Genomic DNA, 14,655 nt, shown 5'->3' on the forward strand with positions numbered 1-14,655 from the left:
AATAAGTAGGTAATTTTAAACATGCAGGACAAGCTTTTGTTTATTAAAGTCTTATATCTGTAAAGAGAGTCTGAGTAAATAGATGTATTCCCTATGTACTCTAAAAAAGAAAAAAAAAACAGGGACACTACTGTTGCAATTTATAGTATTAATTATTTTTGTGTCCTACAATGAAAGTTCATTGTAATGGATAAGATATGTTAGCCAAGTGCACAGAGAATAAAAGTCCCAAGACAGATGGTGTTATTGCTGTTGGCCAGTTAACAGCCCTGTAGAGAGCAGAGACCAGGAAAAGTTAAGGAAATCATTTTCTTTTAAGACTCTTGTGTGAGGGTGAGGGAAGAGACAACACAAAGAGTACAGATTCTGAAATGAAAAAGATGTAATAAACAGTTCTCATCATCATCGTCATCATCTCAATTACTCTTTCTCCCCTTTCCATCTTCAAAGGTCCTCTCTTGGTTATTTCTTTCCTCAAATGACTATCATCAATGCTTCTCAAAAACAGACCTTAAAGGTGACATGAGAAGACCTCTCCCTCTTGAAGAGCAAAGGGGTTTTGAAATAAAGTTGTGCAAAGAAAGGTTCTTCCTATAGAAACAGGAGTTCATGAAGGGCAGTGACCCTCAATTAACTGTAGCAGAGACTCGCCTCTCATGAGCCTCCTCCATATTAGATAGAGCTTCCTCCATATCCTCACTTTATGCTATTTGTGCATTAACCCATCCCGGCATTCAAAAGACTAGTTGTAGTTTCCATGAAATAACTTTTACAACAACTTTTGTCTTTCTAATTGTTTGTGATGCTGGAAGATAGCTCATCATTTTTCTCCAGGTTACAAAAAGGTAAAGGCATTTTTTACTGCAAGAAAGCATACTGCTAGAGGCAATCAATGTTTTATAATCAGGAAGAGAATGTCATTAAGATTCTAAGGCAGCTTCCTAAGAGGTCCCTCTTGTTTGCACTTGGCAGAATACCAGCTGTTTTGATACAAGTAATGAGTTGCAGTAGACTCAGTAATTACCTCCGTCCTGACTCTACTCAACTCTTCTTATCTCGAGGTACCTATTCCATACTCTTAGGGGGAGAAGATAAGCAGATGGATGTGAGCAGGTGCACAGAACCTCGTGCAGCCACTAGCCTTGAGAGCAATTGGTCAACACCCCCAAAGCCAGTTAAACTCTTAGTAAATGGTTTCCAAACTTCAACAGATGGGCTATTGGTCCCAGTTGTGTTGTTCAACATCCATTTTGACTCCATATAAGAAACTAAAAACTGGGAGTTGGAGGATTGCTTCTCTCTAGTATATTCTATTTCACATTTTATGATTTTGCTCCATTAACTAACGTCTTTTCTTTATAATGGAAAGCTTGGCCTGGTTCTATTTTCTCCACTGGTAGACTGCCACAAAGGGATGACAGTCGTATGGTTACAACCCACCAAGGACTTGAATATGTTTTCATTTTACAATCCAGAAGCAGATGATTAAGTGGAGCTGTTGCAGACATACAAGAACAAGTCAGGCTTCAAACCTACAACTCCTACCCCACAAAATGAGCCAGTTATTACTGCAGCTTAGTTTTAGGAGCTATCTTTTTGGAAGATAACAGAAGTACCATTAGAAAAATCTTATTTTAATGGACCATTTCTGATTTCTAAACATATTTTCAAACTACTTTTTCTACTTCTGACACTTTTCTGAACACTATGAAGGGCAATCTCAAATGAATGATTACAGAACTTCCCTCCTAGAATATTTTCATTTTCCCTGTATTACATTTAGAATACCCCAGATCTTTATCTTCCACTCGTTTGTCCTTCCTCTCTATTTCTATTTCTTTTCCCCACCACCATCCATCTTCTCAAACTATAAATGCTATTTTAGAGCCCATCTTTTTAGTAAAAGGTTACTTTAAGAACTGATGTCCTGCATACCTGCTCCTAAACTCCTTACAATTTTACTGTTGTAGTCCCTAATCAGGGATTGGAATTCGGCTTTTATAACTCCAGGGAGAATGTGAATTGCCTCTTTGGCATGAACATATATACCCACACTGCTTGGTTCTACAACAGTGTTTTTCCAATCCAGAGCTAGAGCCCTGAAGGAAGAAGTAGTCATAGGGAAGAGTGTGGGGAACAGAATCAAGGAAATGCATCTTCACAATGATTCTCCTTGAGGACATTCGCAGGTTCCAGTCCTTCTTCGGTAGCCAGATTATTTTGGCTTTTATTTGAAGACGGGAGAGGTCCCATCTGTCTGGCTTACAGACAGCCAGTCTATAGGCATTTTCCCCTTTCCTGGAACAGGATGAAAATCAGAAATCTCTTATGCCATTCTTAAATCCAACTTGAAACACAGTCACATGACACCAAATCACAAGGTATTTGTCTTTCATCCTTGGTAATGAAGTGAAATTTTTTTGACTTGAATGTTTTTAATAGTATAAATGCAGAATATGGAAGAAGGCAAGAGAGGTATGAACCTGGAATGGAGCCTAATGGGACTGACAATGAACTTTCTCTTGGACTATAAGAAGGTATTCAGTAGCTATTGTTAAAAGTTGAATTGTGTCCCTTCGATTCATATGTTGAAGTCCTAACCCCAAGTACCTCAGAATGTGACCTTATTGGAAGATATGATCTTTACAGAGGCAATCAAGCTACAATGAGGTCATCTGTGTAGGCTCTAATCTAATAAGACAGGTGTTCTTACAAAAAAGAGAAATTTGGACATGGACAGCTACAAAGAGAATGCTGCGTGAATGTGAAGATGGCCATCTACAAGCCAAGGAGAGCGGCCTGGAACAGATCCCTCCCTCACAGCCCTCAGAAGGAGGAATCCCTACCAGCACTTTGACTTTGGACTTCAAGCCTCCAGAACTGTAAGGAAAATAGATGTCTATTGTTTAAGCCACCAAGTTTGTGGAGCTTTGTTACGACAGCCCTAGCAAACTAATACATCTACCTACCCACGTCCTGGAACTCAAACTTTCAATTTTTGACACACTTCCACTGTACATTATTGCTGAGGAAACATATATTTAAATCTATATTATTTTTATATTTGATCTCTTAACTTTAGAAAAAAATCTGTGCTGTTCTCTAATAGTAATGTCTTAGGTTTCATGATAAAAGTCACGATAGCCACAGGCGATGCTGAGAATCATCAAAAGCATTTTACAACTGAATAAACTGAGGCAAGTAGAAGTTAGAGGTCTTCTAAGTTACCCAGTTAGTTACAGATGAGGATAGTAACATGGCTCCCAGTCTTCATGTTTTTCTGTTATAACACACAGTCACCCTTGGGTATTAGCCAACAATTATATCTCATTAAAATGATTTTGCCCTAATTTGTCATGTTAAAAAATATTTAAAGTCAGGATGATATAAGATTAAGTAGAAACTTAGATCACAAAATGGTTTACCCCACTGAAACAGTCTTCTACAAATTCTTGACACGGACATATTCTTAATCAGACTATTGATATTTTCATTGTTACACGGTTGATATATTTTTATACCATTTTGAGATAAGCGCAGCAATGGCAGGTGCAATATCTCAGTTAGTCCATGGAAAGACTAGGATTTTCATTTAAATTCTGCATATTTAAGCAGAGGAAAATGTTCTAAGGACTACGTATGTATTTGCTAACTCTCAATAACAGTTTTCACAAGTTGCACTGTATCAAAAAGTTAATTATTTCTTGATAGATCTTTTCTGTTTCTTTCCTCCTCCAATTATTTCCTTTGATACTGATTTTGTTCTTTGAGAAGATTCAGGGGAAACATGGTAGGAATCTTCAAATAGAAGATGTGGAAGAGAACTCTGACTCTTCTACCCTAAAGGGTAGAACTTAGATGAATTGGTTAAAGTTACAATTGAGTAGATTTCAACTTGAAGCAAAGAAAACCTCTAAAGAGAGCTATACTGTGATAGCACTGGCTTCTGCAGAAGATCTGAAGGGTTAGTGACTGGTGACGCTCTAAGCATTAGATCATTTGGAGGATTTGTTATAAGGAAGATTCAAGCAATGATTAGATTAGATTAAACGGCCGTTTTCATCCCAAAAGTCTGTGGTTCTATGAACTCAGTAGTAATCTCACCGGACTAGCTCTTCATCTCAGCTAACACAGGGCTTATTTCTTCATAATCTTGACACCCTTTGTGCTTGGTTCAGCTGTGTAATTTAACTAACAGACACATTTGGATGACACAGGATGAAACATGAGTCATAGGTCATATGTCAGGTTAGAGGAAGGGCTAAGGTCAAAATTTTTTCTTTGCTACTTACTTATTAGTATGAAATCATATGTCTGTCACTATATTGGGTGAGAACAACCAAATGTCCTATAATCATTAAAAAAGCCAATTCTTTAACAGTCATATTAGTCCTTGGGAATCTTTCCTAAAGAACTAAAAATACGTAGTCCATTAAGAGATAATTGAATACTAACCTCCTTCATTTTTTCCAGTTCATTCTGTAAAGCCTGCTTTGCAATCTCAACTTCTATAAGCTGTTGTCTCAGTTTCTCATTTTCATCTTCTGTTGTCGTTCTCTTTTCTTCCACATTTTCCAATTCATGGTGGAGTCTCACAGATACATCCTTTGCAACCTAAATGAAAGCAGTTTGTAACAACAGAATATAATTAAAGACAACAAAATAAGTTGGCTAAAGTGATATTCATACTAAAGTAACAAGAGCCAATGCTTATACAGTGTTCGCCATGTGCCAGGCATCTTTCCAGATGTTTTAAATATAAGCCATTGACATACATAAACCATTTAACTCTCACAACAATCCCATGAAATAGGTACTATTATTATTCCTGTTTTATAGATGAGGAAACTAAGTCTCAGAGATGTGAAGTAATATGCTCAAGGTCATATAGGTAACAAATGGCGAGGGGTCTGGCTCTTGACTTTGTTCCCTTAACTTCTACATGACAGTGTGGTAATAAATGTTCAATTGTGTTTTATTATGTGAGGAGAAATTTCACATATCTCCTATAATTCTACAAAAAGAAAACCTATGAGGGAGGTGCTTCTGTTAATACACATTTTAAAGACCAGAAAACAAATTTTTCACAAGTGGTGTACGGGGCTTGAATTTTGATCCTATACCTCCGGGTGTTTAGTTTTAGGAAACATTTTAGTCCTTGAGATTAAGCTTCTAAAAAAATGACAGTGCGCATTTTTGCCTCCTGTTTTGAGATTACGTTGGAAAGAAAGGTGGAGCAGCCTGGTGTAGTGACTCAGTGCCAGGCTGTGGTTTTAGACTGGGTGGGGAGCCAGCCTGGCCACATACTAGTTGAGTTCCAGGTCTGGAAGCTTGGCACTTAACCTCTGTAAAAGGTTCAGCTTGGGCACCTGTTAAATGATGCTATTAATAATCCCTACCTTATAGTTTTGTTGTGTTTTCTTCTTGAGAACTGAGATAATAATATATGTAACAATGCTTGCACAGTGCCTGGTGCCTAGTGTGTACTCAACAAATGAGAGGAAAAGAAGAAAAAGAGAAATAATACAACAACTTTCATAAAATGCTTCCTCATAGCTTTCTTTAAAACAAATATAGGATAATTACAATTGATTTTTATATTTTGACGAAGTTAATACAACTAAAATTATGTTTGTTTCCTTGTTCATGGCCATGAAGATAACATCTGATTTGCACTGTCAGAGAATCTGCCTACAGTCAAACTGAACTGAACAGCCCACACCTGCCTAAAAACTGCATTTCAAGGCTAAAATTTCTCCACTGGGGGAGATTCTGAAGAAGCAACTTCACATTAAGAAGGAGGCTCTTTCATTTAGTTCGCTCTCCCTTTACTTCTCCAAAAGGAGCCGCAAGTGGACAGTTTTCCTTCCGGGGAGATATCGCAGAGGTAACACAGAAGGGAAGGAGTCCTGGAGGATGGGGGGCGGGGGGGGGGGCGGTCTTGCAGAGAGAAATCTTAACTTTAACACCTTCCCAATGCTGTTCTTATTCTGGGCTCCTCCTCTGGAGGAGTCTTCATCATGCTGCTCTTGGGTGCCTGATTCTGCCTGGCCTTCACTAGGAAGACAACCCCTGGAGGCCAGATCAAGGCCAGAGCCTTCGCTCTGCCACGCCCTTGTTTCCGCCATGGACGGAGGCGCCCTCTTCCCCCCACCTCTGGAAGAGTCACCCCCAGGAGAGCCCACAGGGCTCCCTCTCCGCAAGACCTTCCACACCCACTGGACTCTTCAAACCCACCTGTCTGTTCTGCATCTTCCCCTTCCGGGATCCTGGTATTTTGTGGTCAGCGCTGGAAAACTCCGTGTCCCTAAAGCTCTTTGCCAGTCACCACTGAAGCCCTTCAGCTCAAAAAGCCCTTGACCAGAGTTCCCCCTACCCTGCCCCGCTCCCCGCGCCCGGCGCCCCGCCGCCCCTGCTGTGCGTCCCCAGCCCGGTGCCGCAGACCTTGAGGTCCTGCTCCAGGCTGCGCAACAGCTCCCCGTCGATCTCCCCGGTCTGCGCGTAGCGGAGCCTTTTGCGCTCGGCTTTGCGGAGGCGGTACTGCAAGATCCGGCAGTTTTTGTTGGCTCTCTCCAACTCGTGGCGCATTTCCTGCAGTTGGCAGGCATCCTCCTCGAAGAAAGTGTCCCTCATCTCGTCCATCTCGGTCCTCAGCTCATCGATCTCGTTCTGAGGTGGTAACAGGCCGCGGGTCAAAATTAGCCTCTTCCCCCACCCCTCCGACATACACCGTGTACACCCCATCCCAAGTCCAAATTCCCAGCTTTACTGCCCCTTCTCCATGAGACAGGAGTGACACGGAGCTGAATGAAGGAGAAGAAACTGAAAAAACGGACCCTCTTTAGGCCTCTCTCTCCTACTCTAGCTCTATGAAAAAGTGGGACATACCATGATAAATCAGAGAAACGAAGGCCCAGATTTGGATTTAAATTAAAATCTAACGCTATCTCAGGCTGTTTTAAATCCGGAAAAGGCCGAGGAACCCCCTCTCCTCATTTCCTGTTCCCCTCCCTCTTCAAGGCTCCCTAACAGGTTAGCAGCCTTTCACCCCCGCCCGGACACGCCCTAATCCTCCGAGGCCCACACCTCCCCTCCCCCACCAGGTTACCCCCACCCTCCTCACCTTGAGAGTCTCGTTTTCCTCTCGCAGCTTCTCCATCTCCTCCTGCATTTCTTCCTGCTCCTGGAGCTGCTGGGGGTGCGGCTGCGACGATGGGGGCGCCGCCGCCTGCATGCCCCCGCCGCTCGTGCTGCCCTCTGCGCTCTGCTGAGGGCCTTCTGCTGCCGCCGCCATTGGGGAGGCGGAAGGGAGTGCGAGGGGCTCGCAAATGGCAAGGGTGCCAGCGACCGGGGAGCTGCGGCTGCTGCTGCTGCCGCCGTTCTTAGTGTGCATCTGAGCTGCGGCCGCCGCCGCTGCCGCCCGCTCTTTCTTGAGATGGAACTGGATGAGCTCAGACTGCAGACATCCTTCCTTCCAGTAGCTCCCTCCGCCACCGCTGCCACCCCCCACCACGCCGCTTCCGGAGTTTCTGCTGCCAGGGCCTGGGGTTTTGCCCGCAGAGGAGGAGGATGGCGAAGGGGAGGCCCCCTCGCCGCCGCTGCCGCCCCTCTGCTGAGCCCGTACGCCTTTCCCTCGCCAGCCCCTGGGCGGCGGCGGCGGCTGCGGAGCGCCCCCCTCCCTTTCTCCGGAGCCGCCGCCGGCTCCTCCTCCTTCCCCACCCCCTCCTCCTCCTTCTCCCAGCGGAGGGGGTTCCCCGAGTTTAGAGGACACGGGTTCTAGCTCCCGGGGCGGCTCCTCCGACGGGCCAGGCCTCCTGCCGCCCACCGGGGCCAGGGTCGCCGCGGGGGCCGCTTCAGCACCAGGCGCGGTCTGGACAGCTCCCGGCGCGGCCCCTTTGGGCGCCAGGGGCGCTGCCTTCTCCGCTCCGCCTCCGCCTCCTCGGGCGATGGCTGGAGGCGCTGTGCGGCTCCCGGTCTTGTTGCCCTGCTGTTGCTGCTGCAGCTGCTGCTGTCGAACAGAATTGACTTTAGTGCCGGCCCCCGCAGGGGACCGGGTGGCAGCGGTTGTCTGTCGGACCGAATTGTCCCTCAGTCTAGCAGGTGACTGAGCACGCTGCTGCTTTCTGCTGCTGCCCTCCGGGTGCAGGCGAGCTTCTGTGGCAGCAGTGGCGGCACAAGCTGCGGCGGCGGCAGGGGCAGCGCCCCCCGTCGGTGGCTGACTCATGGCAGTCTAGAAAAAATCTACCCAATGAGATTTAGAACGGTCCATCACCCGATCATTCTCCTCCTTCCTCACTGCCACCAACCTTTCTTTCTAACCTGGCACAAAAACAAGAGAAGGGAAGCGCACAGCATGTCTGAATTGTTGCAGAGCAAAGAGTGATTTTCTTAAACAAGAGAAGCCCTAGAAAATGAGATTTTTGGAAGGCGCTTAATAGAAGCCTTGACTTTAGGAATAGGATGCACAATTATCAATTCTCATTTTGCCCAGGGAGGCGCCATCTCCTTCTGACGCCACCTCAGTAAATGACGACCTGAAAGCAACTAAATCTAACATTCTAGGGTAGCAGGTTTTGGCAAGAGTGAAACATGGAGACAGAAAGGAATTGTTAGGGAGAGAGATTTAAAAAAAAAAAAAAAGAGGATAAGGTCAGGAAGAAGGTTCAGAAGGAAAAGGAACTGTCCACATGCTAAAGTTGACAATACCCTCCCCGCGTTTTCGACCTTGCTTTTCCTCACTATCAAATCTGCATTTTAAAGCCTAGTTTAGTGGAGAAAGTTTTATTTAATTAATATTCCCAAGTGTCAATTAGAGGGAAAGGGTTATGATGAAGGTTCCTAGAGATTTGCTACGGATAAATGGCACTATTCTCAAACAACTCTAAACCTTAATGCTCTTGGTTAGAGAAATGTACCCAATTTCCTTTAGATGAGAACTAAGAGAAAATACAAATAATGGATGACTTTAAATCAACTTCAGTTTCAAGAAAATAATGGCATTAGGAATCATCTATATGGTTTAGTCATCAGCAACCCTATATGGATTTTTTTAGCTTTAGGGAAAAATTTTTAAAATGCTTTTGGAAAAGTTTATTCGAGGCTGTGTACAATTTCTTAAATTATGGGTGGTCACTTTTTCTAGACTTACCCAAATTTCACAGTTCTGTGGAATCATTTTAGTTTTAAGTGTAATTGCTAGATATAAAATGTTTTCATTCTTAAGAATGCAAATGGCATGGAGGGCATATCATACATATCGTAGGCAAAGCTGTACTCTTAAAGTGCCCAGTCCCTCCTATGGAGCCAAATTCTGAGATAAAATGATGCTGCATCCAAGACAGCTGGTGCATCCTGACCCTGCACCCCGAAGGCTGCTGCATCCTCACTCATGGTGATAAGAGCAATTTCTATTGTGCATTTTTTCCAAGGCAAATCTATCACTGGGTTTTAAAATCTGGAAAATAGCAAGCCATTGCCTCCTGGGTTCTTCTCCCTAGTGATCCAGCTAGCTAGCAAGCTAATCAATTGGGTGCCTTTGCCTTAGAACTATAATTTCTCTCTAAAGTACCGAAAAGGGTATGACTAGGCAGAAAGTTCTGTTTAAAAAAAATTTTTTTTCCTATTAGGAGAGGAGATACTTGTTAGTTATTTTACTAACATTATGCCTGTTATTAGTCAACATTCAGTGATACCTCATTTTATAAAGAAAAATTATTGGAAGTATCCTTCTCCATCTCCCTTTATCTTTCTGGGATCTCCTTCCAACTCATTTTGGAAAATAATAGAGAAGAAGGAAGACAATAGAGAAAAAAAAAGTTGCCCATCAACTTATTTTCTACATGTTCTCCGGGAGCCACATGCTCCTAGAAGAGCCTAGTTCATCGGCATGGGTCACACTAATGTGGACCACCCAAACAAGTTATATTGCCAACGCAAGCTTAATTTTGTTCTGAATTAGGCAGAATCACTCTGGAGATAAGTGCCACCAGAGAAACGTTAAACTCGGCCCCCATACAGCTCTCACCCAAGAGAAAGCTCGTTTTACAGGAACACAGCTCCCACAATCAAAGGTACCTGGCTTCTGTCACGTGGTTCTCACAAAGTGACAAGATGCTGTGTCTCTTCAAGGCTTTGCCCGTGGAAATCACCAACCAAGCAACCCCAGCATGGCCCAAACCAACATTTTTAATCAATGGTTTCATCTGCCCACTGACCCACCCCATTTCTCATGCCCATCCCTTTAGAAATCCAGAAGAACTGCTCACTTCTCAGCAGAGGCGATGTTTCCAAGTTGATGCAAATCAACAGCCCTTCCCTTTCGATCTTCCAGGAACCTCAGGGTTTATGATTGTGTCTTTCAGAGACGAGGGAAGTTTAACTTCGTAGTATGATGTGCGACTTTCTGGCCGAGCACGACTTTGGGCCCGCTCGCCCCAGTTCCACACCCGTTCGATTTCTCCAAACAATGGCGTTAACGTGCAGACTCAGAGGCCCCAGAGCCGGTTCCTTCATCAGTCCGCGGCTGGGCTGGATCTGCGGCTCGGAGGAGGCGAACACGCGAGGTACCACGCCGTGCCAGACGCTCCCCAGGAAGTGCACAGATATTCATGAGCTGACCTCACCAGACCCAGCAGGGGAGGGGGCGGAATTGCAAGGGAGGGTAGAAGTAACCGAAGAGAAGCTACTTTCAAAAGGAAAGAGAAAAAGGCAGGGACGGGGGGGGGGGGGGGGGGGGGGCAAGACAAAAAGGCCAGAGCCACGCCCGAGATGGAAGATCGGTGGTCGCTCTCAAAGCTTTCAAAGTGCCTGCCTCACTCCAATATCCTGTGCTTGGCAGAAGATTCCGAAACGTCTCGAAATAGGAGGCACCGGTTTTCTGTAAAGCTTTGTCCTAGGCTGGATCAATTTCCATCAATTATTTACTTGAGCTCTTTTCTCAGGGAGGCGGATTCCAACAGCGTTCCGGGCGTGACTGACGTCTCCCGGTGCAGCTGCGAAGCGCTGGCGGGCGGCTGCTGGGAGTTCTCTTTGTTCGTTCACTTTAATCCTCAGCGGAGCTCTCCACGCGGTGCACTCTCCCCACCCCCAGCCCGGGCGGAGTCAGCAGACGTCGTTTCCACGAGTAGATAATGGTTGCCAGACCCAGCGTCCCGCAGACAAAGGGTTCTTGTGCAATTTAGTGCAACGACTCGTTTAGTGCAAACCGAATAACATCGGTTTACAGAGATCATTTGCAGGCGGGTTTGCCTTTGGTACATTTTCTTCTCCTCTTCATTAAGTTCTAGTTTCCGCTTTGAATACAAGGAACAGTTGCCGGGATCTGTAATCTTTATAGTAGTGCATGTGGGTAACACGAATCATCAAGAGTGTATTTATAAGATATAAGCTTAAACGGAATTCAGGGGAAAAAAGGGAATTCAGAGTACATGCCTTTACAATGTACACTAATCCACAGTGTTCCACAGTAATAATATTTTAAAAATCCAAGAGGAAAATTCCCTTTTCTCTTCCAGTTTTGTTTTTTTGGGGGGAGGATAGGAGCATGAAGGTCTTCCTCCTACCTCTAAGAATTCCTTGGTGAACTTGAAGGTGAGAATAAACGTAAACATTGCTTTCGAAAGGGTATTTTTTTTGTAATTAAATTTCTTTTCCAACAATATCGTGCTTTTGTAGGTAAAAGGAAGTCAATATTTTGATAAAATAATTCTTTATGCTAACATGATTTTTAGTGCAAAATTTTATTTTCCAAATGTAACATCCTGCATTAAAAATGAAATAAAACAATTTAAGTATGTAACAATTTACTCAGTTTAACAATGAGTAGTTTGCATACAAGCAACACCATTACAGCAAAATAAAAAAGACGTTCAAGCCCTGGTGATTAATATCTCCAGCGATAAATAAGACAACTATAGTATCAGGACAAAACATTCACGGATTCGTCTGGTCCAAAATAGTAAGTGCCTAGTGCATGGCCAGCACTGTCCAAGGTGCTGGGTATGCAAAGATAAATTAAGAAATAATTCTGTTCTGGGGAGGCTCAAGCTTATGAATGAGAATTGGGATAATTTCCATATAACTCTATGAATACTTATGGCAAGTTGAACTGTGATGTCTGTGACATCCATGATAAATAGCTCAGACCTTGACAGCATATCAAAAATAAAAGAAAAATAAGAAAGTAAAATGTAATCACAATTTAAATTAGGCAATTTGTCATTATATACTCACACTTGAGTTGTGATTTCCTTAAAAAATATCAAGATCCACAGATCTCATTCAACTAAAAATATTTCTTCTGATTAATCTTTAAAAATAAGATAATGATATTATAAACGTACTCTGAGAACACAAAACCTACCTGATCCCTCTTCTCTAAGAACTTGCACTCTGTTCAAGTATCTATGTTTCAAATTTTTCCTAAGGTAGCATTATTTATTTCAATGCATTAGGAACTTTAAAAAGTCTAGTAAAATCAAGAATAGATTATCATGCATACTTAAATCAAGCGGTCAATGTGCTTAAAAGTGTCAATTTATAATTTAGTGTTATACAATTTCAGGGTTGAAAACTAATAATAAAGAATAAATATAAGTGGTATTTAAGATGCTTCTTTACTCACGTAAATATGCCATTAAAAGAACTTTTGAACTGGAAATTTATCTGGTTTATTCCTTGTTTTGCTAGTTAAAATTATATTTCTCCAATTAAGCAAACCCCAAAGATGATTCTTCAAAGAACTGGTCAGAATTTAGAAAGGCTTTCATATTATTTTTACTGTGCTGCAGAAGCAGACAGGCCAATTGGCCTTTTAAAGTCTGTCATAATGAATCATCCACTCTGTAACACAGTAAGACGTGGATCTTCAATCAAGGAAAGAAGGCTGAAGTCTCAACTTCAAAGCCCTTAAGAAATACATCGCCTAAAGTATCTACTCTTTCATATTCATGACCTTAAGCATATAAAGTATCTTTATCTACATAGCTTTAGAGTTTGCAGCGCCCTTTCTCTTTGTATGCTCGGAATACTGTGAAGTAGATACTATCCTCTCCACTTAAAACATGGACTAACTGTGTTTCAGGGATATTAAGCAACTTAAGTTCAGTTTCACAATCCTAACTTGAACTTGGGTCCTCTCTTCCATCAAGTCTGCTTTTTGTATTCTTCCCGTATGCCTCTTTTCATACCATGACTTAGAAATCTGTATCTCTGAGGCTATTTTCGTACCTGTATCTTAATCTGATCTTTTCATATATCACAGACTATTTACATTTGGAGATAACACTATCCCCTCAAACTCCATATACAATTTTTTTTCTCTCCTCCAACTGATATCAATTTCTAATCTTTTTTTCTTTTAGTGAAGAAAAACAATATATTCTATATCTATTTTTCTTTTAGTGAAATCATTTGATATACTTTCCCACTAAACACTAGTTTCTTCCTTGCTTAATCTTTTCCTTTCTCTTCTATATCCATTTTTTTCTTTCAAAATATTTTTTAGGCTTTTTCTTTTTTATTTCCTGCACAATCACTACCAAAATTAAGACCCTCATAGTTCTATGTTTAGACTGCTGTAAATTCTTCCTCTATGACATAGTTTCTTTCTGCCAAATCGACACTATCCAATGCAGCCAGTTTACACCTTTATTAAACAAAATTTTCCTCACGTTACTCTGCTTACAGTCACTGCATCAGGTTCATGATGCATTGTCCCCAATTATACCAAAATGCACTCTCTAACACTTCACCACACATACTCTCTGTCCTACTTAGACTTAGTCTCTCTTTTTCTCATAAGCATGTGGAGTTCGTTCTGCTTGTGCAACCTTTCTTCTTGCCATTTTCCACATTTGGCCCGTCCCTTTTCCTTTCCTGTTCAAAAGCTACCCATATTTTAAGGTTCAGCTTAAGTTTCAAATCCTTCTGTCATACAAATTTAGACAAGTTAGTTAAACTTTCTGAGCCTCGGTTTTTTTCCACTCACTCATTCATTCATTTATCTGTACATTTAACATATATTGTTGAATGCATGTCATTAAAAGTACCAAATTTATGTGATTATTATTATAAAATGGTGAAAGTAATTTTTATCACAGTGCATGGGATATGCAATAATCATAATGATAAGTCACAATTACTATGTGCCTGGCAATGTAAGCTGTCAATAAATGTTAGCTATTATTGTCATTATTCATATTTTAGGAATATTATTAAAATAATTTACACCAAATTCTACCATTTCTGAATTTCTACAACTAATGAATAATGTCACACTGTTAGAAATACTTGGTTAGTCTTGGATTATTTTGTAGTTGTCCACACAAATGGTAAATATCTTAAAATAATACTCCTGTTTCACTCGTTATCTCTAGCAGGGAGTTGGGCACAGAGAGGCTGGCCAGTGGAGGGGCTGGATTGATTGGTAGACTTCTAGTGACAGAGAAAACTTATATTTTCATGTCATCTGTTTTTGGAGAGTAATTTAGCTTGTATATAGCCATTTTCTTGACCTTTACTGACATGTATGCAGTCACAAGCCACATTTGCTTTCTGGATTACATTTTAGATAATAACTCATGAATCATAGACTTCTTGGGCTGTAAACACCATGATTCATCTTTTTATCTCTAAGCAGGCTACCCAAACCATATG

The 14,655-nt window shown here is 42.1% G+C and overlaps 1 protein-coding gene across 1 annotated transcript in view; it reads right to left on the reverse strand.

Moving 5' to 3' along the window:
• The window catches only part of MTCL3 (MTCL family member 3), a 49,615-nt gene extending 38,612 nt beyond the window's left edge, over positions 1 to 11,003 (reverse strand). The window contains exons 1-4 of the mRNA XM_070225481.1: positions 10,266 to 11,003; positions 7,124 to 8,319; positions 6,445 to 6,669; positions 4,456 to 4,614 (exon numbers count right to left, since the gene is read on the reverse strand). Coding sequence (XP_070081582.1) covers positions 4,456 to 4,614; positions 6,445 to 6,669; positions 7,124 to 8,224 — 1,485 coding nt within the window. The 5' untranslated portion in view covers positions 8,225 to 8,319; positions 10,266 to 11,003. The remainder of the gene's footprint in view (positions 1 to 4,455; positions 4,615 to 6,444; positions 6,670 to 7,123; positions 8,320 to 10,265) is intronic.
• Positions 11,004 to 14,655: the final 3,652 nt, after the last annotated feature.

This window comes from Equus caballus, chromosome 10 (assembly GCF_041296265.1).
Source record: "Equus caballus isolate H_3958 breed thoroughbred chromosome 10, TB-T2T, whole genome shotgun sequence".
NCBI classification, from domain to species: Eukaryota; Metazoa; Chordata; class Mammalia; order Perissodactyla; family Equidae; genus Equus; species Equus caballus.